Source organism: Monodelphis domestica, chromosome 3 (genome assembly GCF_027887165.1).
Source record: "Monodelphis domestica isolate mMonDom1 chromosome 3, mMonDom1.pri, whole genome shotgun sequence".
NCBI lineage: Eukaryota > Metazoa > Chordata > Mammalia > Didelphimorphia > Didelphidae > Monodelphis > Monodelphis domestica.
This window is the reverse complement of record NC_077229.1, coordinates 221509500-221536500: the sequence shown is the minus strand read 5'-3', so window position 1 is coordinate 221536500 and position 27001 is coordinate 221509500. Positions and strand designations below refer to the sequence as shown.

Below are 27001 nucleotides of genomic sequence, written 5' to 3'. Positions count from 1 at the left end.
ACTCACTAATATCCTCTGTCTACAGGAAGTACATAATGACAGGAAGTCAGTGGGCTTTTGGGAAATATAGTTCTTTTTTTAGGGTAACACATTTTCAATTATATATTCCCCTTGAGATCCATGGAAGACTAGTCTCTCCAATGGATCTTGTAAATATAACCAACTTTGAAATTACAATTAGGTATTGATATATTGAAAAGACTGATGCATACAATTTTAACAAAACTTCATGCACAATTAAACTTTGTTAAAAGCTTGAGGAATTCCAAAGTAATGGATATCAAAAGCTATAGAACTTCATGAATGGGTGTGAACTTTCTTGCAAACTGTAAATGCCAGGAAATAACGGACTAGAATGTATGTTTTTGAGTATAACTTGCCTGTCTGTAGGTGTGTTTTGCTCCTAAAGCAAGGAATATTCTTGGTGATCCTTCTCCATGGAACATTACTCTGACATTCTATCAAGACAGAAAGATACACTCCTGGGGATGGACTATGCTTGCTGACTTAGCCGATCTCAGAAGAAAACCTCATCTCTGGTTGGATGGAACTAAGTAATGAATTATTTTGCTGTTATATCAAGAAATAAAGAAAAATTCAAAATATCTCCCAATTCCATGTGGTCCCCTTCTGCTTTGACAGTGACAGTAGAAAAGTGATGAAAAGTGGGGCAGGCAGTGCAAAGAATCCCAAAGTTTTTTGACTTTCTATAAATAGAAGTAGTGTTGGGATAATAGATCTTGAATCTATTGAAGAATCCTTGACTTAAGTCTCAACTTTGATACATATGGACTTTATCATCCTAAGCAAGTCACTTAATCCCTTAGTACCTATTCTCTTGCAGAGAAGGTGCTCATTGCATTAGAGTTTCTTCATCTGGGAGTTCTCCATATCAATGAGATCACTGGTTTAGTCTATATTCAATCCTATAAATATTCATTGGCTGGTTGATGTACTTTGTACTTGAAGAGGACCAAAATGATATCACTGGCTGTTTTTTTTTAACTTGCCTGTGAACTGGATTTAAGTGAGGCAGAGTTGACCAATTATCAGATTCGGTCTTCTAGAGTTATCAAAGTACAGTGGCAGGAGAAAAGTCAGAACTGGTGATGCCCTGGGAGGCAGTGGATGACATTGGCTTCTTTGATGTCTAACCAAGCTCTAAGTACTCCATGGTACCTGCTTTTGCTTTCTTCCTGGCCCTTGGAATAAATTATTCTCATCTGCCCTTTCTATTAAGGGAAATCTTTGTACCTGGGTTAGAGTCCCCCCCCCCCCCCAAATACTGACAGGTTTGAGATCTGTTGGTTACATTCAATCTGGTTTAGTCTGCCTGCTGAGATGGTTTACCAGAGTGTGCCATCTGTGCATGTTATAATAGCTCCTCTGAGCCACAGGTGAACACTGGGTAAAAGTTGAACACTAAAGGTGAATGAGCTTCCCTGAAAAGGGGTCAGCAAGCCCTTATGCCAGAGGTACTAACTGTCCCAGTGCATCTTGCATCCCCCTTATAAATAATAACTTACTGTTGTCACTCTTCAGCTAAGATCCTTGCCCATTGGCTGGTAATTGACACACACTGGAGAAATGAAACAAATATATATATATATATATATATATATATATATATATATATATATATATATATATATATAAAATTTTCATTATAAATGAAGTCAGAAGATATAAGGAAGTTGCAGTTAAATTAGAAGGGTGGTTCACAGTTCTATAAGAGAAGTGGTGAAGTTGCTTCCATTATGCTTAGTACAAAGCTTAAAAGCCTTGGGCAGCATCTGAAATTCAATGGCTTGGTGATTTCCAGGTCCCTAGTTCCCCCAATTGTACCTGTCTACCATGTTGAGACTTAGTCCTATTTTGTTTCATTTTAAAGCTCTAGGATAACTGGTCTATTGGCAACTGAGTGGGTGAAAAATTAGAAAACACTTTTATGGAATACTCTTATCTCCCTCATTTTGCCCTGTTGGTATTAACCCTCCCTTCCTCCCCAGTAAACACTGGAATTCCATTAGTAAACAGTCTTTAGCTCTCTTTTGGCCATCACCTTTCTTTGGAAGCCCTTCACACTTCCACCATCCTCACTTTCCTTCCCTACCTACTCTTGGGCAAAGATCACAAACATTTCCTGGCACTATCAGTCTCTTTACAAACACACAGTTCAGTGAAACCTGAATAGAAAGCAAGAAGCTGAGATAGTAAATGCCCATTTTAAAGTGATTCTCCTTTATTGCCTTTCATGCTTTTTTTTCTGGTCCTGGATTGCTAGGACAAGACTCATTTTCCAAGACTATTGAATCTTTGTCCATAAATGCATCTAAACCATATATATAATTTCAAAGGCATTTAAAAGTCAGATACCATTCCATGGGGTTTAGGAATGAATAATAACTGAATTAAGGAAGAAAAAATTAAAATAGACTATCCTATATAAATACCAGGGACATCTTTACAAGATTTTGGAGGCTCTGGTCAAAATAAGTGTTTACAGGGGAAGGCCAGGTAACTAAGGAGCCAGAAAAAATTCTCTCACATCTGGCCAATACTGTAATCCTAATTTTAAAACCTGTAGATTTTCCCATTCCAATCTATTCTCCAGTCACCAGCCTTTTTTTTTCCTAAATTTCAGGTGAGACATGTCCTTCTCCAATCTTCCTCAATAAATTCAAAGGGGTCCCTGTTAGCAAATAGGTGGCATAGTGGATAAAATTTTGAATTTGAAATTAGGAGGACTTGAGTTCAAATCCTGATTCGGATATTAGTTGTATAATTCTGGGCAAGCCACTTAATCTCTGTCTCAATTTATTCATCTGTAAAATGAAGAAAGATTGGACTAGATGCCCTCTAATGTCTTTTCTGCTTTAAATCTATGATCCTATGACCTCTGGGGTCAAATATCAAATGTTCTTTACAATCCCATCCCTTAAAACCTTATCAGTCATCTTACATATTTGTTCCCTTCATATACCCCATGTTCATTCATCTATACTGGCCTTTTTGCTATTTCTTACACACAAAATGGCACCCTCTATTTTTGTGCATTTGCAAAGGTTGTCATACTTGGGATGCTCTTCCTCCTCATTTCTGTCTCTTAGGATTCCTGGTTTCCTGTAAGACTCAACTCAAACTCTTTCTACAAGAAGCCTTCCTTAATACCCTTAGTCTCTAATATCTTCTTTTTCCAAAGTACTGTACCTTATTTTTATTTGACATATATAGAAGCAGGTATCACACACATGCATATATATGTATATATACATATATGTGTATTTATATGTAGCATATATATACACCTATGTATTGCATGTATTTATATATGCCCTTTAGACTCTAATGGAGATAGCCCATAATAATGACCCCAGGAGCTTCTGGAGGGCCAGTGCTCCAGCTTAGTGCCTGAGTAGGTGGAGGTGCTTCAGTAGAGATGGAGCCCATCAATTGTTTCTGCTGCTGGGCAGCCCCAGAACCAGAAAAGAAAGTTCTTGTAGCCAAAATCCTTGGCACTGTGAAATAGTTAAATATCAGTAAGAGATATTTTATCAGTGGAAATGACATTAAAGGAAGAGGTTTTGCCATCTGCTTTGCTGCCACCCCCTAATGACCACAGGACCTCCTGATCTGCCGCTGAAACGTTCCATCTGTGTTGTTGCTCTGGTTAGAATGGGAGCTCCTTGAAAGCAGAGATTGTCTAATTTTTCTATCTGTATCTCCTGTGTTTAGTATAGTGTTTTTGCCCATAGTAAGTGCTTAATAAATGCTTCATTTCATTCACTCATTCCCTTTATATAATTTCTTTTAGTAGAATGCAAGTTCTTTGAAAGTTCACATTTTGTATCTCTAGTGTTTAGGACACCACTGGGCACCATTTTGGAACTTAATGTTTTCTGATTGGCTGATTTTTCCCCCTGTAATTTGTGTTAAACTGTGTAAAATAAACAGTATACATGTGGAGAACACTTAGTTCTTTTCTTCTTCTACTTAGCTATGGCATCACCCATTGCTTATTCATCCTCATAATAATAGAAAACAGTCAGCAAAAGCAAGCCAGATGCTGAAGGAATGACAATGCAATTTATATTCGGCTCATTCATATATTTTATTTATCCATTCAAAAATAGCAATATAAGTTAGCAGGGATTTTTGAGAGGATACCATGGTCATATCTTCCATTTCACAGCCTAATTTAAATCCACAGATTAAATTAAAGTGCAAAGGGAGGAGATGACTTCCTTGCAAGGGAAAGAAAATTTGTTGTCTGTCCTGTGAAAGAAAATCCTTTTCAGGTTAGTATTTTCACAGAGATTTCTTATTTGAGAATGGCTTTCTTTAGTCTTTATAAAAATATGACAGCATTATATAAACTTCTTCCAGTATCTCGGTAAAGTCAAGTATTGGGATACCTTGTCAATAGAACATAACAGGATACAGGTTACAGATGAACCTCAAATCTGTGGCTTTCAATGAGTCAAAGCATGAAAGAATGACATGGGTCTGTGGAACAAACACTGAAACAATCTCCAGAGAAGCAGGATAAAATCATGTATGGTATACAGTAATCAAAGAATTTAAATTTGGAAAGGCCCTCAACAACTATGTAGTCCTCATTTTATCATCTAGTACAGTCATTTTATAGATAAATAATACTGAGGCCTGGAGAAGTGCCCAAAGTCACCCATTAAATTAGTGGAAAAGTAGGGAACAGAATTCCAGCTTCCTGACTTGCAGTGTAACGTTTTGTTATATTTTTGGTCTGTTTTTCATTTCAATTATGCTTCCTCCCCAATAATGTGTGTAGATGGTCATATTCTTAAGTTTTTGGTCATATTGTCTAGTGATCCTCAACTGGGTGATGTTTAGTATTTTTATATAAAAAATCCTAGGGTATATATGATCCTTAGGGGAGGGTGATAAATTTGAATCTAATATGAGGAGCCTCATGTTAAGTAATACAGTTAAAAGGTAGAGCTGTAGATCAGAATAAGGAAAACCAGTTTTTCTATGAATATACTTGACAATATCCTATACTACTCAGTAGGGATGGAGCTGGAAACTGTAGAAAGCAGAAAAATATTAGGAAAAAATGAAAACTGAAACCAGACCACATTATCTTTAGGTTGGGTGTTGACCACTAGTAAGGCTGTTCTAAAATTGTATAGCACTTTCAAAGAACACAGAAAATGACAATGAAGTCACAGGATGTCAACGAGTATTTCTGTGGGGTCTCCTGGTTTAGTAAAGGGAAATACACATCATAAAGAGTGGGATGTACACATTGTCTGAAGCCTGAAATAAGTGGCTCTGAGTTCTGATCAGCTTTCTCCCAGAGCTGGCTGCTGCTCAGTGGTGTGTGACAAGTCATATTCTTGCCATTGCCAAAGATGATATTCTCCCACTTGACTGATATTTCTAAGTTACAGAAAGTAGGCAGGATAAAGTTTCAGGTTTCTGATAAAGGCTGGATGTTATGAATTCTGGACAAAGTGACTGGTATCTTGGTTTCTCCTGGAGCTGGAGCTTTTGTGATGGGCTGGGCATGGGCTTTGATGTCTGCTATTCTCTCCTTGAACTTCTGCTGAAGGTATTTTTCTTCTTTGGAGTAGCTTTTTGCAAAAGCAGATATCAATAGACACGCAGCCATGGACATCCCTCCAATACAAAATAAAATGGCTCCCGACAGTTTACAGATGTCTAATGCTCCATTAAACTGAATTGCCTGGGAATCCACCATTACAAAATCTCCCTCTCCAAAGGCTTCAATTTTGGTGGGCACCAGAAAGCCCACTGCCAGAACAGTCAATCCTAAGATCAGGAAGACTGTGCCAGAGATGAGTCCAACCTAGTGAAAAATGCAACCAAGCACAACAAAAGGTGAGAAAAGAAGAAAACAAAAAGTTGTTCAGAAGGGAACACACCCACCCACCCACCCAACCACACACACAAACACACACACCCAGCCTGTGCCAATTCTATTACAACTGTGTTAAAATGATCATAATGATCATACATTTTAAAATAAAATAAATGGAATTTAACAAGTTCATAATTTCACATAACATCAATATCATTTTTATTCTTTGTATATGAAAGTGCTCAGTATTATTGATGATTCTTTTTTTAAAAAGCCTGTTACATTCTGTCTTAGAATTGATATGAAGTATCAGTTCTGGGGCAAAAGAGGATGAGGACTAGGCAATTGGGCTTAAGTGACTTGCCAAGAATCATATAGCTAGGAAGTTTCTGAAGTCAAATTTGAACCCAGCACCTTCCATCTCCAGGCCTGGCTCTCTATTCCCCAAGACATTTAGCTGTCCTATTTGTTGACGATTCTCAAGTTCATAAAAACAAAATTAAAAAGTGATACTCCACAAAGTCAGATGTAGTCACCATTTATCATATTTGTCACATAATTGTGACTTGGAAACTTTCCCATAGCTACTGAGTAAGAATAATTAATATTATTTATTTATTTTTATAAATAGAAATTTATTATAGTGCTTATATATAATATTTATATATTTTTATGAATAGCAATATATTATAAAGGAGAAAGGAACCTATTTCAAGCTGCTCTTTTCAAGTTCAGCAAGGATACTACCTATAGTCCACAGGTGAGTTTGACTGTTTTTATTTTTGTTTTAAGTTAACTCTAACCCCACAATCATAGACTTCTGAGGCTAGAAAAGAACTTCAGAGATAACTTAGTTCATGCTCCTTCCTTTATTTTATTGATTTAAATTTTAAAATTCAATTTTATTTTCAGTTCTGAATTTTCTCCCTCCATCCATTGAGAAGACAAGAAAAAAACAAGTCATACCCCCCCAATTTCCTAAATTAGCAGGACTTGCCCACAAAAACACTTCCCTCCCCACAAAAAGAGAAGAAAGAGAAGAAAATATGGTTCAATTTGCATTCTGAGTCTATCAGCTAGCTCTCTATGCTATTTGAGAGTCAAAAAAGGCAATTGACTTGCTTCAGGTCACTGGGTCTAGAACTTCAACTAGGCTTCAGAATACCAGACCAATTCAGTTTCTACAACCAAACACTGGGGTGGGGATGAAAATGATTTTTTGGCTTCTACCTGAGGTTCAGGCTAAAAAAGGGAGGTGAGACTAAATTTCCTGTTAACTTTAAATTAATCCTCACCCACAGAAGACCTCTCTCCATTCTGAGAGTCATGGTGATGAGTGATTGGATCTGAGGGTCATGATAGCCATGGAGAGAGAGAGAGAGAGTTAGCCTGCAAGAGAGACTAGCAGTTAGAGAGAGAGAGAGTGATATAAAAAGGACAGGAAAGATTGGGGCCAGCATGCCGGGGCTCTCCATGGCTATGATGGCCCTCAGATCCAATCACTCATCACCATGACTCCCAGACATGGTGACCGAACAGGGACACTGCCCTTAACATTCCATATTATTACATTGCTAACAGAACTGTAACCATATACTAGGACCTTGAAAAGAACACTGAAGAATGAAATTAATCATTCACTTTTTGGATATGTTGACCTTTGCTATTGCACCAATCTACCTTTGTTTAGATTTCAAAGAGTGGAAAATACTTTCATCTCAAAAAGTCCAAGTAACCATTAATAATTAAGAAAAATAAATGAGAAGCTTCATTCTTTTGATTTAGAAACTCAAATTTGTGTGTGTGTGTGTGTGTGTGTGTGTGTGTGTGTGTGTGTACATGTGCCCTGTGGGTGGGTTTCTTGACTTGTTACTTCATTGTTATGGGTGTGTGAAAATATCCTTCACTGAAGTGGTTCTATACTTTATAATCTTAGAGAGTGCATGAGACACTGAGAGATTAAATACTTTACCCATAGTCAGATAGCCACTATGAGTCTGAGTCAAGACTTGAACCCAGGTCTTCCTAGCTTCAAGACTACCTCTCTATTTACTATACTATGCTGTTTCTCATTTTCCTTTTCAGACAAAACATGTAGACTTTGACACATGGGTGATATCATCCTACTTAATAAAGATGATATGTTTCTTGAATAAAACATTTTTCAGTTTGCTTTTAAAATGTGACAACTATACAAGAATAATTCCTGATTATAATGACAATAATAATAATAATAATAATAAGAAAAATAAAAGAATGGCTTTCCAGAAGGATACTGAAGGTGAAGGCTTATATCAAATTGAAGCAAAGTTAATTATGTCTTTGATGTCACATTTCCTGGAAAATTGACATCAGTTTCCATGTATCAGTAATCTGGGCTCTGTTGGTCATTGCTGGTGCCTCTGTTCTCATCTAATGAATGCCAGGATCTCAAAAAATGGAGACAACAAAAATGTGTTCAATTTAATTCCAAGATCTTAAAGAATGTAGTCCATATCTTGTTTTTCTCTTATACCCACATTAAGTACCAAGGGTAGGGCTATGCATACCAGTAGTGTTCAAAATTGGTTAAGTAATCCAAATTGCAGGACAATTGAGTGACATAGTGAAGAACTTGGTTGAAATTCAGCCTCAGACACTTATTAGCTGTGACCCTAGGCAAATCACTTAGCCTTGCTTGCCTTAGTTTCCTCATTAGTAAAATAGCTAGAGAAGGAAATGGCAAACCACTCTAATATCTTCACCAAGTAAAGACCAAATGAGAACATGAAGAGTTGAACATGGCTGAAAATGACTAACAACAACAAAGTCCAAATTGTGGAGTACAGGTAATGTGGAGTAGGTGACTTCTCCCCCACCCCAAGTAATTTGCTATTCAACTGAATAGGTCTTCAACAAAAATCTATTTCAGAAACTTCCCTCAGAAGTTAAAAGACAAAATACAAAGATGGCATCATTCCTGTTCACTTAAAAAAAGAAAATAACCTCATTGAGCTCTGTGTGGTTTTGTATTTACAAGTGCCATATATAGGCATGCCACCTATGATAAAATAACTTAGAACTAGCCTCTGACATTCATAATTTTTAGTCTAATAGGAGAGAGGACGGCAGGAGTAAGTCAGCTGCTCTGGCAGAGAAGAGGCTGGAGAGTGTAGGGGAAAGTGAGAATCATTGTGGAAGAAATAAGAAGGAACAGTGCTCAAAGTGAGAAAGATACTCAGGTGAGAATGACCCCTGGGCAGTTCATCAATAATGTCAGTGGGGCTACTTTCATGTACAAAAGTCATTTCTTCTAACCTATTATCAATAAGGTAGGGCTCATGCTTTGAGTTTTAATTCTCTAGGTGTGGTTATAGATTTGAGCTAATCCGTTCTCAGTCTTGTTAGGAACTCCTCAAGGCCAGTAATGTGGAAATGCAAAACAACTGGTTTGCATTAAAGGTGGGGTCTGTGGCTATAGAACTGAGCTATGCTGATCTCACATGTGGATAAGAATTCATGACTCTGGCCTGACTACAGTGAAGGTGGAATGGAAAGAAATACATTGGTTGCTCTAGTCATACACAGATACTGATGGATAAAAAGAGAAGAAATTCATATAACACTTTGGGGAGCTGCTCAAAGCACTTTATAAATGCTTTATCATCATTTCTTAATTCTTCTCTTGGAGGTGAACAGAGGATAGTTATTTTATCTTCACTATAGAGATCCGACCTTGAGTCACAGAATCTTTAAGTAACTCATTTAAAAGGCAACAGAAATTTCATAGTGCCTAGTCCAGAGCTCTAGCGACTATCTCTTTATTGAGAAGGAAGTATCTTCAGCAGGATATGGGCGTGCTAAATAATGAATTTTGGGACTATTAAATTTGTGTGGGGATACCATTCTATCACTACAAATCACTAGATGAAGTTTTTCCTTTCATCATTCATCATTACTCACGTGACCAATTCCTAATGTTCTTTATATGTTTGTAACATTTCACCTGTTACATGCTACAAGTTTTTCCGTTCAAATATTTGGTTTTTGCCAAATAGCAAATATACTCATTACAAAATAATAAAATATTTAATCCAGAAGAGACATCAGAGGCCATTTAGTCTAATTCTCTCATTTTACCAATGATACTCAAGGAGATTACGTGAATAGTTCAAGGTGACAGAGCTAGGCATCAGAAGCAGGATTTGAACATAAATCCTCTAGGGGCAACCAGGTATTACAGTGGATAGAATGCCTGACATGGAGTCAGGAAGACTTGACTTCAAATCTGGCTGTAGACACTTACTAGCTATGTCATCCTGGGCAAATCTCTTAACCTTGTTTGCCTTAGTTTCTTCATATGTAAAAAAAGATGGAGAAGGAAATAGCAAACTACTTCAGCATCTTTGCCAAGAAAACCCCAAATGGGATCAGGAAGTTGGACATGATTGAAATGACTGAACAATAAAAAGAGAACCTCTGACCCCAGAGATGGGGATTTTGTTCTTTTTTCTCCCCCATTGTCCTTTACTGAATGTAATTTTTATTGCAAAATAGTCTGATAATGATGCATTTAATACTTCTGCTTTTCAGAATTTGTTCATGAGATTTTTGTGCCTTAATGCATCATTTTCAGACTTTTGTGAATTTTTTTTTTGTGAAAATGTCATGTACAGCTTAGAAAAAGGTATATTCCTTTTTTATTCCCATTCAATTTTCTTCAGAGGTATATCTGATTTCATTTCCTCAATTTATTTCTTGTTTATTTTCTGGTTAGAGTTATTGGTTTCTGAGTTGAGAAAACTGAGGTCCCCCATTAGTATGATTTTAGTGTTTATTTTCTCCAATAATGCATTTAACCTTTGCTTTAAGAATTCAGATACTATTCCATTTGTGCATATATATTTATATATATATATATTTAGTATTGATATTACTTCATTGCCTATGGTTCTCTATTTTAGCAAAATGTAATTTCTTTGTTTATCTCTTTTAATTAGATCTATTTTTGCTTTTTCTGAGATCATGACCAACATTTTAAAAATTAAAACTTACTCTCCTTACAGCAAACTATTTAATTTGACATTTAATGAATTATTCCTAATGAAGTTGTAGTGACAGAATTAAATAGTTTTGTCAACTGGCAATGATTAATGTTTTATTGCTACCTTTTGAACAGAATATTAACCAGGGGTAATATATTCTCTCTTCATTATTGAATTATTTAAATGGATTGGAATACCAATATTGGGTGTAAAGTTGGCAAAAGTTTGGTTGTTAAAATAGGTTACAAGGTGCTAAAATCAACAAATATATTTGTCTTTTAAATTAGGAAGATGTTTTCTATGAAAATATTTTCTAATAAGTTACAAAAGTGTTAGTTTATCACTCTTACTACATCCGCTGAAGATCAAAATTTCAGTAGTAGGGGCTCTTTTCTACTATATGATTATATAATAGATGAGCAACAGAGCTGATACTGGTACTAGCCCAGCACTCTGCCATATGCTGCAGTCTTTAACCTCCTTTCACTGACTCAGGTCAGGAGGGTTGAATAGATATGAGCCTGAGTCAAGCTAGCTAGACAAGTTGAGTTCTTTGGTTAAGCTTGGATCTTGGGTTACTTATTAACTGTGGTTGTCACACAACTGTGTAATTTTGTTCATAGTTTATTATCCTAATCCTATCTAATCTCATTTATAGAAGTACTAGTTAACTTTTTGTTCTGTCTTCTAATATTTTTTTTTCCAGGTAAGATGTTACATCATCAGAGTGCCTCATTTTCCACACACTTCTCAACTCTGAGGTGTAAAGCAATTTTGAATGCTGGAGAATGTTAGTGATGGAAGGAGCCTTAGACCTCATTTAGTTTAGAGCCTGAGGAGAAGTGACTTTTCCAGGGTCATATTATTAACTAGGAACAGATGTAGGAGCAACTACAGATTTATTTACTCTCAGCCAGCATTCTTTTTACTACACCACTTCCCCTATTCATTAGCTCCTGTTTTTCCAGTTACTATTTCAAAAATCACCCAGGCAATTGATACTTGAAAGCATTTCCTTTGCTTTGGTGGGGATTTACTTATGCATTATATTAAAAGTGTTACTAATCTTAACTAATATTGTTAATAATGCCAATCTATATAAAATAATCAGTCAGCATTCCAAAAGGCACTTATTGAGACCCAGTTCATTGGAGGGCATACCTATTTGAGTAAGATCAGTGATCCATCAAGGGTATTAAAGTATCAATATCTAGTGCTATTGCATAGGGTTGAGGTTCATAGCCACCTTTTTTAAGGCAAGAAATTCAATGTCACTTGGATCCATAAATTTAGACAAAGACTATTTTAAGACCTGGGATTTATTTTTATAACTAGGTTAAATATTTCCCCTACCATTTTTCTCTTTATGAGCTCAGCTAACTAAATACACACTCACACTCATACTTCCACTCCAATATTTTCCCTCTTACCTTCCAGAGAACTGAATTCCACCTATTAGGTGATCTCTGGATCTGAAAATCATCCTCATACTCCCAAATGGAAGCTGTACAGTCCTCATAAAACTGATGCAAGTAGGATCGGACTCCATAGCGTTGATATCCTCCCTCAGGCGTATGCTGTGCTTGTTTGGCCCCACAGATGTTGGTACAAGAACTCATTCTTCTTGGCTGAAAGGATAGTGGCCAAATAGGTAGGCTTTGAGTATGTTACTCTCTAGATTATAATAAATGTCAAAGAACTGAGATATCTTCTTCATCAACTTATGAGGCAGCTCACATGAACAGACTTTTCCATGTAAAATATCAAAAAACTCTCTTTTTCCAAAGGCTGCCATTTCCTTTCCTCTTTAAATTATAGCAAATAATCAATCTATATAAATGAATACAAGATTGCACAGCTTCTTCATGTTAGGCAAAAAGAGGAAACGTCCCATGCACTGCCAAGAGAATTACAAAGTTCTTCATTGGTATCTAAATTAACATTGCCTGTGCAATAAACCTTTACTTTCTTGGACACTAGCACTCTTTATATATTTAAGAATGAATTAAAACTATTAAGTTACCAAAGAAGAATTTTACTTCGGACTATCTTCAAGTGAAAGTTGGATCACCATTTTCTCAATCAATAAGCATTTATTAAGTAGTTATTGTGTGATACATATGCTAAGAGTTGGGATATAAAGACAAAAATGAGGATTCTATTTTTTTTTCTTGTAGAGAAATATTGTGGAGGGGCTTCAGAGATCGTGCAGAGGGTTGGACAATATGACCTGTGATTTTCTAATTCATTTAGGACCTTGATTTTCCCCTTACACAGCATACATCATTGTGCTGATCTCAGTACTTTCAAAGTGCTCTGTCTTCATAGTCCCATAACTTGTATCTTTTTTCAAGATTCTAATTAATTGTTAAGTTTTGAAGAATCTTTATTAAAAACTATTGAGGGAACTTAAGTCTCATGCCTTATTAAATTGCAAGCTGCTTACTCAATAATTAACATGTCATTAACCTTGTGCTCTAGTCTTTATTTGCTAGAACTCTTATGCATGTGGGTTGTAAGATTACAATGTTCAGGGGAGAAGTAGTTTCTTGTTATTTTCCCAAGAAAGAACATAACATAGCTATGAATTCATAGCTAGCTAAATGAGACTAGGGTCTCATAGCTGTTGCTCATGAACTGGACTGATTTACTAGAAGATTTTGTCTCAGTTTGTATAAAAATGGATTATGTTACTGAGAGAGTAATTCTTTTGTTCTGGCTATGAAACCTCACTTTGTGATTCACCCTCTATCCTTTACAGATAATATAACATCTCATATTTATAGAGCAAAAACCCTTAACATGCATTGTATAATTTGATCCTCACCACAACTAGTAGGTGTGGCTATTATTCCCAATTTATAGATGAGAAAACTAAGGTTTGGTGGGATTAAGTGACTTTCCAAGAGCCACACATGTAGTCTCAGAGGTAGGATTCCAAGTGGATTCCTCTTGGTTCCAACTTGATGGCTCTTTCCATTATGCCATGCTGTCTTAGTATATAGTAATGGCTAAGTCTGTGATGACATGAAAAGGGCAAATAATAGGAAGAAAGAGATGTTTCCCATGACATTAAATTGCTTGAATTTTGGTGTGGGAGCCTATTTCCCATTAAATCTGACTATACCTTAACAATGCCAAATATATGCATATCTGGAAGCATTTATTTATTTTTTAAATCCTTACCTTGCATCTTAGAATTATTACTGTGTATTGGTTCTAAGGCAGAAGAGTGGTAAGGGCTAGGCAATGGAGATTGTGACTTGCCCACGGCCACTCAGCTAGTAAGTGTCTGAAACCAGATTTGAACCCAGGACCTCCTGTCTCTGGGCATGGCTTTCTATCCACTAATCACCCCCTCTGGAAGCATTTAGATGGCTGAATGGATCTTTTTTCCACTACAATTTTTATCCATATTTATTATTATTTAGAAATAGCCCCAATGTGATGAAGGCAACACAATTCAAAATGTTCTTTCCTACACTGATTTAGATTCTCTCTAGGTCCAAGATAACCTCTTAATGGAAATGAGCCACCTTGGGAAGTTTCATTAATCACCTCATCAAAAACACCATTTAGAAGACTCTTGTGTCAAGGAGAAGAGTATAGCACGAATTATGTCAAGTACTTAAGAGTGATCAGTTACCTCAGTTGTCTGGTTGGTTAAATTATGATTCTAATAAGGTCAAGGACCTCAGGGATAAGGACATATATATATATATATTTTAATTTTTAATTTTTTTAAAGGAAAATCGGTACACTAATGAACTCTTGATGGAGCTGTGAATTGGTCCAGCCATTCTGAAAAAAAGTTCAAAACTATGGCCTCACCCAGTCACATCAATGCTGTGTATATATGCCAAAGGAGATCAAAGAAAAAGAAGGACCTGTATGTACAAAAACACTTTCAGCAGCTCTTTTCTTAGGAACAAGAAAATGAAAATGAAGGGAGTGCTTATTTATTGGGGAATGGCTAAACAAATTATGGTATGTAAATGTAATAGAATATCATACTGCTATAATGCTGAAATGTACAGTTTTAGAGGAAACTGGGAAAATCTCTATGATGTGATGCAGAATGAAGCACAGAGCAAACCAAGGAAAACAATTTTTATGGCAACGTTACAAAGAAAAACAACTTTGAAAGATTTTAAAATGTTGATCAATGCAACAACAAACCAGAGTTTCAGAAGACCAAATAACAAGCATGCTACTCACCTTCTTCCAGAGAGGTAATGGACTTCAAATACAAAATGAAGCAATAAATAATATAACATATTAAATACAAACAAGTTTATAAATAAAATACATTTTAATGTATAAAATATAAAATAAAATCTATAAATAAGTAAAAATTAAAAATATATTGTAAATAAAAATGTATTATGCAAGAATTTGTTTTGCTTGCCTATATATGCTTATTGTGAGGATTTTATTTTTTTACTTTTGTTATTTAATGAGGAAGGAGAGAGGAAGGGAAAGAATGAATGCTTGTAAATTTTAAAAAGTTTTAAAAAGGAACAAAAGTACATATGGAATATGTACAAAATGGATTCAAGGTTGTTTTGGGAAGGACACTACTGGCTGGATGATCAGGAAATACCTTGTGTACAGAGTAGCACTTGACCTGAGTTTGAAGGAAGCAAGGACAAGTGGCAAAGGAGAGAAAGAAACATTTTGGACATGGGGGACAGAGAATGCAAAGGCAAAAGGTTATATGTGAGGAATGAGAATTAGGCCAACAGTTGGACTGTAGAATGCATGAAGGGTAGTCTTGTAGAATAAGATTGGAATGGTAGGAAGGTACAAAGCTGTAACGAGCTTCACATGCCAAATCAAGTAGTTTATCTTTGATTTTAGAGTAATAGGGAGCAAGTGGAGTTTACTGAGTAGAGGAAGCTGGGAAAAATTTCCAACTTTATCCTGTGGCTACCGAATATAACCATTATCTTGGTTGGCCATTTGGCAAATGTATTCTAGTACTTATCAGGGCAACTGGTAGGATACTGTAGATCTATAGAGGCCAATTCTTTAGCAGTTCTATAAAATCAAAGCAAACGAGTCCTGCCAAAAGTAAGCTAACATCAGAATTTCTATGAATAAAAAGCAAGGATATTTATACTTTGTGTCTACCCAAAACTAGGATTAAGGGGAAGGGAGGGAGGTAGCTGCCTAGAGCAAAAAAAAAACCAGGGGCTGCAATAATGGACAACTTAAATTTTGACCTTTTCTGAATGAACACATTTTTTAATTCCAGAAAGTGGAATTGTGGTATTGTATGAAGAGGGTTTCCTAGTGTATAGTGACTAACCTACTCTTTTAAGAGGTAAGATTGTGCTCATCTTTCCAATGGGAGGAGAGAAATATAATTTTAAGTCTTGTTTAGAGTGTATTAAAGCCTTGTCTCAGCTCTGTGTTCACCTCTTAACTCTTTTACTTCTCTAGGAAAGTCACCATAATTACCATACTTGACAGCTGAAGGGAAGGATTTGAGAAACAGAATTTTTAGTTAGTGTAAGAGGAAATTATTTCATCAAATATCTAGATAATTTTTTGTTTGGCCAATAATGGCAAAGTCCTTTACATCATCATGATCATCACAATTGTTAATACAATAAAATAGTGATGATTTCTTTCACATATCTATCTTCTATCTAATGAAATAATACTTTCTAATAGATGTTTATTATCAATCATATTTATAGAATTACTTTTAAGGCATTTTCTAATTCAATTATACTACTATGAGAGTGCAGAAGAGTTAGAACAGGTATCACTAATCCTTTTCTGTCACTGGAGAAACTGAGGTATAGGAAAATGGAATAAATCATTGAAAGTTGTAATATGAATCACTGACATAACAGAGGATTAAAGTCAATGACTTTAATAAGGGCAAATATAGGCTATATAATTTATTTGCCTGAGTAAAATTAGCTCAAGAAGGCATACTTTGCTGAATGTCTTATGAAGGACTTTAACATGACACATAGATGAATAAAACATAGGCATAATAGGAATGAAAAAAATCACTCCTAGCAACTGTGAGTTATTTCCTTTAGATTCTAAATTTCCTTTTTCCCCAGGATCACAGCAGCTCTGATGCTTAGCAGGACAGAATGACATATTACAAAAATTCACTGTACATCTTGTTCTAAGAATTTCAGGTTAAATACCCCTGTTGTTTAAGATATGAAATTCAGAGACTCAGAACTATAACTTGGCTAAATATATCATGATTGAAATGACAAAAAAGAATATAAAAACCATAGATTCTCAGGGTAAAACTAAGTGATAAAAATCAAATAGGTTCATTTAAAAAATTTTAAATAGCAAAGGATGAAAGGCTGTGTAATACTGTGGACAGAGGGTCAGTTTGGAGTTAGGGAATCTCCAAGAATTCAATTCCTTCTTTTGACATATGCCTATTGTGTGATCATGGGAAAATTGGTTAACCTATTTTAATTTTAGTTACCTTGTCTGCAAGGTGAGAATAATAGTACCTACTTCTCAGGGTTGTTATGAGGATCAAATATGATAACATATGCACAGTGCTTTGCAAACCTTAAAAAACTATATAAATACTATCATCATCACCATCATCATCATCATCATCATCATCATCATCATCATCATCATCATCATCATCATCATTAGTTAATCTCAAATTGTCTTGAAGCAATTAAGTCTTGAGGTTATAGATGAGATGGTGATCTGGATCAGTGGAAGGAGTTTCCATAACCAGGTTTCCCCATATAAAAAACCCCAACAGATCCAGTCCCCCTCATCTTGCTTCCACCAATGGACAATTCTAACTTTAAGATATGCAAACCTGTATTCTCTGTTATAAGATGCCCTCTGTTTGCATGATGTCAATTAAGGTTATGACATAGAGCTAATAGACTGGGCACTCCATTTTAACAATTGATCAAATGACCTGGTAAATGGTCTTATATACAATAGAAACTCAATCAATATTTGATATTTAAATCAATGAATGTCTGTTAGATTTGTCAGGTTGCCTTAATGTTATATACAGACAACAAAAAAGACAAAAATACTTGTCATTGTTCAGACCTCACAAATTGTCAACTAGACAATTTTTTTCTTTTCTTTCCAACTGGTTATCTTAGCAAAACTTTAAAAGTTCTCATTTGGTACATGAAAGACTCAATACACTCCCCCATATACCAATAGTATTATAGAATCACTGCTGGGCACAATTATTTCTAATAAGAAGACATACTTGATAAAGTCATATTTATATAAAACCTGAAATGTAGTATCTAGATATAAAAGAGACCTTAGAGGATATCTAGTCTAACACATTCATTTCACAGATGAGATTACTTAAGCCTAGAGAGATGAAAAGATGTAAGGTCACTGAGGAAGTAAACAGAAGAGCCAGAATTCAAATCTAGAACCATCAAACAGGAAGAGGAAGGGATCTTCAGACTGTGGAGGGTCTTGAGTGTCAAACAAAGCAGTAATACTCAGTATATCTGCAGCTGATATGAAATTTGCATTTGTAGAGAAATTTATTTAATGTTTATTTTTTAAAAAATCATTCATAGACATTCATGATGCTAATAATAACTCATACTTATAAAATACTTTTAAGTTTCAGATTAATATTTAACAAACACAATGTTTACGATGTTCAGAGCATTATGTTAGATATTGAGGAATATGCAAGGTTTCCTGAAGAAAAAGTTACTGTTCTCAGAGATATTATAGTCCAATAGGAAGCCACAAACACAGGTAAGCATATCACATATAACATGAAAATTAATTACATGACAACAACATAATTGGGAAGTAAAGTGCTATAAACGGAAAGACAAGTAGTTCATAAGATTACTCAGGGAGGTTTTCATGGAGGAAGGGGCATGTAAATTGAGTTTTAAGGAATGCATAAAAATCCAATAGGGGAAAAGGGTGGAAAAGAACATTTGAGCATTTCATGAGTAAAAAAAGCAAAGGAGGAATTAATACAGGAGCAGAAGTCTGCTTTAGGAGGAGTTGTCTAATTTAGCTGGTCTAATGGAGACTATCATCAATAAGTATTGTGCCAGATAAAAGAGATTCTTGAAAGGCAAAGGAATCAGAACAAGAGAGTGTAAGTGGTCACTGAAGATTTAAAAAAATTTCTTAATTTAACTTATACATAAGAAAGATTAGCTAGACATCAAATGAGGAATGGATTGAAGTAGGGAGAAAGTGAAGATAGGAAAACTTGTTGATAGACTATTGAAATATTCCTAATGGTAGTGAAGTCTTGGGTATTGACAGTAGGAAGAGGGGGGAAGAGACAGATGAGAGATATAGAGGAAGGAGCAACAAAACCTGGTAATTTCTTGGATATCAGAGATTAGGGAGGATAAAAAGGCAAATAAAATAATATGACATAGAATGTAGGAAACTGGGCAGATGGTGGTGCTACTTACAAAAATAGTGAAATCTGAAAGAGGAACAGACAGAAGGAATGATTAGATTTGAACATGTTCATTTTAAGGTGATGGTGGAATGTCCAGACAGTCAATTCTAGATTGTAGAAGCGATGTCATTCCTGTATATAATGATTCAGGAGTCTTTATACACATGGTAGTTGAAAACTGGTAGTTGATGGGATTGACAAAGGAGAGAATGAAGAGAGGGCAGAGAAAAGGGCCTAATCTGGGAAAACAATTTAGGAGGTCAGAAACAGAGTGAATAAACAATGAAGAAGCCAGACAAGGAGCAATTGGAGAAAGAATAAATGAAGAAAATACTTATGCAGGATAAAGCATCCATGAGAATAGGTAGGGGAATAAAAAATGCCAAATGGGGAGAACTCAGTGAAGATGAGTCCTAATAAAAAAAACTGCCTGAAAGTACTTCCCTCAAAACAACTCTCTAAAGTTAGGTAGTTCAAATATCATTATCCTTATTTTAATAAATAAGAAAACTGGAACTCAGTGAGATTTGCTAACGATCACTTAGCAGGTAGGTTTTAGAGTGAACTCTTTTACCCAGATCCCCTAATTCTACACCCAGAGCTTTTTTTTCTACAAGAACTGGCTAAAAAGATGTGTATTTCTCTTTATATACAGCTCAAAGCATTTTATTGATCTTTTTATTTTCATGATCTCTTTGAGATATCATAGAATCATGGATATAGAGCTAAAGATAACTTTAGAAAATTTCTGGTTCAATCTCTTTACATTATAAAAGAGAAAATAGAAGTCTAAATAAAACTTGACCAAAGTCAAGCAGTTATAAAGTATCAGAACAGAAATAGAATCTAGGTTTTCTGATACATTGAAGGATTTTTCTCCTTATTTGTACAAGAGGTGGAAGGCACATGCAGAATTGAGATATATAAATGAGATGACCTCATCATCCTTTAAGATTTCATTAGCTTTGATACTCCACCTCTGCCTCTTAGATTGCGCAACTCTTCTTTTCTCTCTTGGCTGTACTACCTTAGTATTTACCAGACTGACATTTCCACTATGCCTCTGCTTTGGGTATCTCTTCTCTCCCTGAAACTTTTCATTTTCCTTTTGTGTTTTGTCTTTCCCCACTAGATTGAAAGCTCCTTGAAGGCAAGAAATGTCTTTTTTTCTTATTTATATCCCCAGTTCCCAGTACAGTGCTTAGCATATTGTAGGTATTGGCCATTTTTGACCAATAAATGAAGGCTTTGTCTAGTTGGTTCCTTAATGATTGGTCATTTCACTGTAAAAATAAATCCGTTTAAATGTTGTAAATGCTATAAAAACAACAACAAAAAAAAGATTGATCCAAATGTCCACTTTTTAGAATTAAAAAAAAAAAACTTCCATAATTGCACATTATTTGGACAAGTAGTTAAGCACCCTTTTTTGTGCAAGGCATCATGCTACATTCTAAGAATAAAAAAATGAAAAATCACTACTGCTCTTAAGGCATTTACATTCTCGTTGATTTTCAAGGTCATTTTCAACTTTAAATCTGATTATCCAAATATGTAGGATAGGGCATGCATATTCAGTTCTTTTGAGAGAGGAAAAGGAGAAATCTAAACAAAATGCTTTAGAAAAATATGAAAGAGAGAAATAACTTTTAGCTGAGGGGAGATTGAAGGAAGGCTAGTGGAATAGGGAACAAATGAGTCAGGCTTTGAAGAAAAAGACAGATTTCACTAGAAAGGGAATAAGAAACTAATGGATTCCAGGTATGATAGACAAGTTGGGAAAATGCACATAGGTGGGAGAGTGCAGGGCAAGATTAGGGAGTTCAGTTAGTTCAGTTGTGGGAAGTTAGAGACCATAAAGGGAAGGGGTGTGATATGTTTTGGAAAAGGTATATTGGAGTCTGATTGATGAGAGCCTTAAATATGAGGCAGAGGAATAGCCTTGCAACTTTAGAATATGTTACTATAAATGAGTAAGCTTAGAAACTTTTGGTTTCCATGGTGAAGTGGTAATGACTACTGCTATGTATTCTGAGCTTCATTATGGTGAAGGTGTGATCAATTTTGTGAATTAAAAAAAAGAAAAACTGCTGAATGAGTTGGCCTATTGCTCTGGGACAAATTTTTTTAATGAAATATTGAAATATATACCCAAACTAGGAAGAAGAAAATGAAAAATATGAAAGTGATATTCCATTTTCATTATTTCTTAAATGTAGATCACACAGTATTAAATGAATCTGTAGATATGTGATGATTATGAAACTAGATCATTACCTTTGATGTTCTCCTTCTTTTCCTGGTGTCTATCCTTTGGACTTTCTCTTTCTAAGGGCTCATCTTTCCAAATCTATGGGAAAGAAGTACTTACAGATTTTGATTCATACCAAAAATAAGCATAATAAAAAACTATTCACACATAAAAGCATTTTAGTAGTTGAGAAAATATTGAAAAAATATTTCTTGCTTGGGAGTTGTCAAACAAATATAGGTCCAAGCTTATTTCAATAGTTTTAAATTTTTATATTTTATAGCTTATCAATTCCATTTTGTTTAATACTTTAATATACCTCATATAGTGAGTAATTCTGACTAAATTAAGCCATTTCTTACTTATAAATTTACAAATAAAACTTCTTTATCAGTTATCTATAATCTGCTGAGTGGGGAGTCATTGTAGTGCAAAATCAATGTGACTGATAACTATTGTATTTTCAAATATCCTTCTGTATATTATCAATTTAAGTCTGTTTGGACAGGTTTTTTTTTAGGAGGAGACCCCAAATTTAACTTCATAATATGGTATTTAATCTTCATGAATTTAAATGAACATCTTTTCTTCTTTACTAATTTTTTCTTTCATGTTTACTTTCCATCTGTTTGAGGAGGTCAGATCCCCATGAAAGATTTAGTTTAATAGCCATCCACAGATAAAGACAATATTACTAAAATAACGTAAAATAATCATAGTGTTTATATTTTCAAGGTAATGCTGAGTTTTCTTGTTGATAAACTGATAAGTCATCCATTTTTCTGGAAGGCCTCAATGATGCTGATGGGTGACCCTGGCTGATTACTGGTTATAGTATTTAATGGGTCAAGCTACATCTGACATTGCTATATCTCCTTCATGGCCCTGTCCCTCAATCCTTTTGTGGGATGCTAGTGGTGGAGGAAAGGAGCTTAAATGGGGTTGAAGAGAGCAATAATAGGACCATGCCTAGGTAATCTGATTAATGAAGAGAATACAAATCAAACACAAATCATACATTCCTCTATCTCTCTCTCCTTTCTTTTTTTCTTCTTCCCTCTATTTTTGGTTTCTTTTCTTTTTATTTCCACCCCTCAACTCTTCTCCCTTTTCTCTGTCTTTCCTCCAAAGGAAGTGCCTCATCTACCCTTCCCTTTAACCAAGTGAGATTCTTTTAACCCTGGGCCTCTCTCCTTGGTCCTGAAACAAAACCACATTCCTTCTGTCTCCCCCTTTCTCTCCCCGCCCCCCAGCACAATTCACCCTTAGAGGAAATAAGAGCTATTAATTTACCCAGGGGGTTCACCTATGCCCTGCTAACTTTGGGGTCATGAACTTTAGTCACAATCTGAAAATGCCCCTTAAATCTCTCCTTAGAGGTGTGAAAGGAGGGTCCCAGGGGAATTAAATTCAGTCTAGAAAATACATTTAAACAAAATTCGCTTTCGTTTGTATCTGGCGCATTTATCAACCCCAATTCAATTTTCCTTTCACCCAACCTCCAACTTTCCCTCTCTCATAGAAATATAGCTCTCAAGTTTTCAGCGGTTCACTCCCCCCCCCCCCCCAATTCTTACATAATACAGTCCATCTCCAATCAACGCACATTCGGCCAAAGCCTAGGGTCTCTTACCTCTAGTTTGTGTTTGTGGTAGGTATTTTTATGCGTATATAATAGGTGATAAATGCTGTGTTTTGTGTGTGTGTGTATGTCTGATGGGGGAGGGAGAAGAGGGAGCCAAAGAGAGGGAGAACGGTAGAGAAAGATAATGGAAATTAAAAGCAGCCGCCCCTGTATTCCGCATTATTTTACCTGTCCCCTCAGATCCCCCTGACCCGCAGAGCAAATGCAGCTAGCAAGCTAGCCGCAAATCTCTCGCTGGGGTCCCATCGCCGCTGCCGCCACCGCCGCCGCCGCCGCCGCCGCCGCCGCCGCCGCCACCACCACCGCCGCCGCCGCCGCCGCCACTCTCGCTCCCGCCTCTCTCAGCCTCTTCAGCCTCAGACAGAGCGTTTGATTGACATCTCCGAGCTAGGCTCGTCTTGTGCTTGCGCACTCCGCAGCCTTCGCCGCCGCCAAAACCCCAGAGGATCCGAGCTGGGGCGGAGGAGTCCTGTAGTCCATAGAGCATAGTGTAAACTGTGATTTCCTTTTACACCGACGTCCCCCGGTCCGGGGGCGTGCTGCTTCGCTACCTTCCCTGAAGGCGGCCCAGGACTCAGGACGCCATTGACTCCCCCCCCCTCTTTTTTCTTTTTACGCTTTTGCCAGGATTGGTTGTTATCTATCTACCTACCTACCTACCTATCTATCTATCTATCTATCTATCTATCTATCTATCTATCTATCTATCTATCTATCTATCTATCTATCTATCTATCTATCTATCTATCTATCTATCTATCTATCGGGACTAGGAGTGACCTGCAGATGAGATTAGGCCTTCTAGGCACTTTGCATAAACCTTCAGCCTGGCCTACAAGTGATAATATGAAATTCAAGGCTTTTAAGATGTGCATTTACATACATTTTGGGTGTGCAATGAAGAGTTTCCCATTGGGCGGAGCAGAATGCACTACTTCCTCCCCAAACCATACTCTCCTACAAAGGAAGTTGTTCAGCTACCCTTTGCCTTTCACCAAGCCCAGTTCTTTAAGGCCTGGGGCTCTTTCCAAGGTCCTGAAAAACAGTTCTCTGTTGAGTTGATGAGCACTGGGAATCATTTGAGCAAATGCTGACTGTTAATGCCTACCTCTGCCCTGCTTACTTTGAGGTCATATATTTTGGTCTCACTCCGAAAAATGCCCTTTAAATTGCTCCTCAGAGTGGGAAAGGAGGTTCCAGGGAATTGTCTAGAAAAAAATACATTTTAGAAAAATTCGCCTTCAGTTGTATCCCAGTGCAGTTTGCAAACTTTGTCTTTGATCCTTATTCAATTCTAGGCTGCTCCAGTCAACTCCCCTCCCCCAGTTCCACCACGTAATGAGTGTTTAGGAAAGACTACAAAGAAGAAAAAAGTGCTTACTACTTCCTGAAGTCATTTTGTTCCTACTTAATATTTTTAAACATCTGTGAACAGTGCTGCATCTAAAGAAAGCTTTCTGAGGGTAGGGACTTTTTTTTGTTTTGTTTTCTTCTTTTGTAGTCAATGTCCAGCCCAGTTCCTTGCAAAAAGCAGATTTATTGAGTTGAATCGTTTTGTAATGGGTGGGATGGGGGAGAAGCTCCATAATGAAGAAATCATCAGTTTTAGAAAAGCGAGAGTTAATACTTTAGATTATCAGAGTCCTGATTTAACTATTGATGCCGCTCCTGCCACAACTGTAATTTGCAAATCCAGGTCCTGCTGCACTGATTTAATGAGTTAGGAGGACATTAAAAAGTTATCTTGTGGCCAACTTTCTGTCCGGAATAGCTGTGATTCTAGAGCCCTGGGTTCAAATACTACTGGTGGATAATATGTTTGGGACCTTGGGCAAGTCACTTAACCTATGTAGACCTCAGTTTTTAACTGTGTAACAGTGGATTTCATTCGTGGAATTAGGAGGCTTAACTGGATGACATCTGAAGTCACTTTTAGCTCTAAATTTATGAGTGTAATAAGATTATGTTTTTAAAATTATCTAGGTTGGGCTTACTAAGTAGTTGTATCTCTGCTTAGTACGGTTTTCACTTTCCTAAACAGATCAGTGGATAGATCTCTATTAAAGCGATTTTTCTTTTTTCGTCCTTTTTTTTTTCTTTTGGTTCCCTATTCGGGGAAGTGAGGGAGAAGAACTCTCCTCAGAGTAGGGAGGGGTACCACAAAAGGTTCAAGGACACTTCGGGGCGGGGACAGAATAGAGAAGGAGGAGGAAGAAGCCTGCAGTGGCCAGCCACTAGGAGGCCTGGGTGGAACTGAGAGGAAGAACTCGTGGAGGTGGGGCTGGGAGATTCAAGCGGAGAGACAGGGACACAGACACCGAACACACTGAAGCCTTGGCTAGACACGTAGTATCCTAACGCAGGCCAGATGGCCTGATGGAAACACAGAGGAACCGACACGCTGGTAGTGGGTGGAGGGGCAAAGATCTCTTCTTCTTTTTTTTTTTTTTAAACCCTTACCTTCCGTCTTGGAGTCAATACTGTGTATTGGCTCCAAGGCAGAAGAGTGGTAAGGGCTAGGCAATGGGGGTCAAGTGATTTGCCCAGGGTCACACAGCTGGGAAGTGTCTGAGGCCAGATTTGAACCTAGGACCTCCCGTCTCTAGGGCTAGCTCTCAATCCACTGAGCTACCCAGCTGCCCCCAAAGATCTCTTCTTTTAAGGGAAGCCTCTATCTGGCTGCCACGGTGCTGGACGCTGCCCATTCTTCTGCTGCTTTCACTTAGGGCATGTGTGTGTGTGTGTGTGTGTGTGTGTGTGTGTGTGTGTGTGAGTTTGGTGGTGGTGGTGAGATAAAAGACCCGAGGGCTCAAAGTCGAAGAGCAGGAGCAGAGAGAGGGAGCATAGAACTGTTTAGCAAAGTTAACAGATTTTTTTTTGGGGGGGGGGATGCTGACTCCTTTCAAAATTCTTAAGTAAAGTAAAATTTGCATAATGCAAAATTACTTAAAGCAAGAATTGCTTGTACTTCCCAGATCTTTAAGGCACACTAGAATTTATGCTCTACTGCCAAAGTCTTTGAAAGCACAGGGTTAACCACCGAAGTTCTTAATAGATAAGTTCGGGAAAACTGTATAGAAGATTGGTCTTCAGAGTGTTAACAAAGACTTCAACAACTGCTGGCAAATATTAAATATTAAAATAAAAACTGGAGAATAGATAGTAGAGTCTATAATATCTATAGAAGTGTATGGACTTAAACTGTAAAGAGATGGCATTAGCTCATCTGATCTGTGAGTCTCCAGAATAGTTTGATCTTATATATATATATATATATATATATATATATATATATATATATATATATATATATTTTATTTATGGATCCCCACCACAAATTTCTACTCTAGAGCTTCATAGTGGTGTAAAGGACTTCCTGGATTTTCCCAAATGTTATGCCAATTGACTGAAAGGTCTGGGTAGGTATCATTAAACTTGAAAGAATTGGAGTGAGGACTTGGAGTTGTATTGGGTCTTTTGTCTTGGTACCATTTTAGTTGATTTAAGAGAGGCTTATCATTAGAATGTCTTCATGGGTGGTAATTTTTCCTACAGAAATTCCTGAATACTGTTTATTAAGTTGCAGAGTACTAGTGATCTTTTAGTAAAATTATTGTAGCAGCAAAAAACCAGCTCTTTAAAATACTAAAGACCTTTCAGAGGGGTTTGTGTGTACCTTGAAGTACCCTCTGAACTATGACACTGGTAGATGGCCCTCAGTAATAACATGTTTAGTACTTACAGCCTAGTCTGAGAGCCTACAAAGAAATATAGTGGAAAGAAT

The 27001-nt window shown here is 36.5% G+C and overlaps 1 protein-coding gene across 1 annotated transcript; it reads right to left on the bottom strand.

The window, feature by feature from the left end:
• Window positions 1-4095: 4095 nt before the first annotated feature.
• On the bottom strand, window positions 4096-23590 carry NRSN1 (neurensin 1). The gene is made up of 4 exons (XM_001375619.3): window positions 23386-23590; window positions 21599-21671; window positions 12318-12515; window positions 4096-5851 (listed from the first exon to the last, which is right to left on the bottom strand). Exons 3-4 carry the CDS (start codon window positions 12504-12506, stop codon window positions 5453-5455), a joined length of 588 nt encoding a protein of 195 aa, XP_001375656.1. The 5' UTR covers window positions 12507-12515; window positions 21599-21671; window positions 23386-23590; the 3' UTR covers window positions 4096-5452.
• Window positions 23591-27001: the final 3411 nt, after the last annotated feature.

Excerpts from the sequence above, each read along its gene's own strand:
- NRSN1 (XM_001375619.3), bottom strand. The coding sequence starts at position 12,506 with ATGAGTTCTTGTACCAACATCTGTGGGGCCAAACAAGCACAGCATACG. Across the intron at positions 5,852-12,317 it reads GGAATTCAGTTCTCTGGAAG|GTTGGACTCATCTCTGGCAC; the intron begins GTAAGAGGGAAA and ends ATTTTTCACTAG.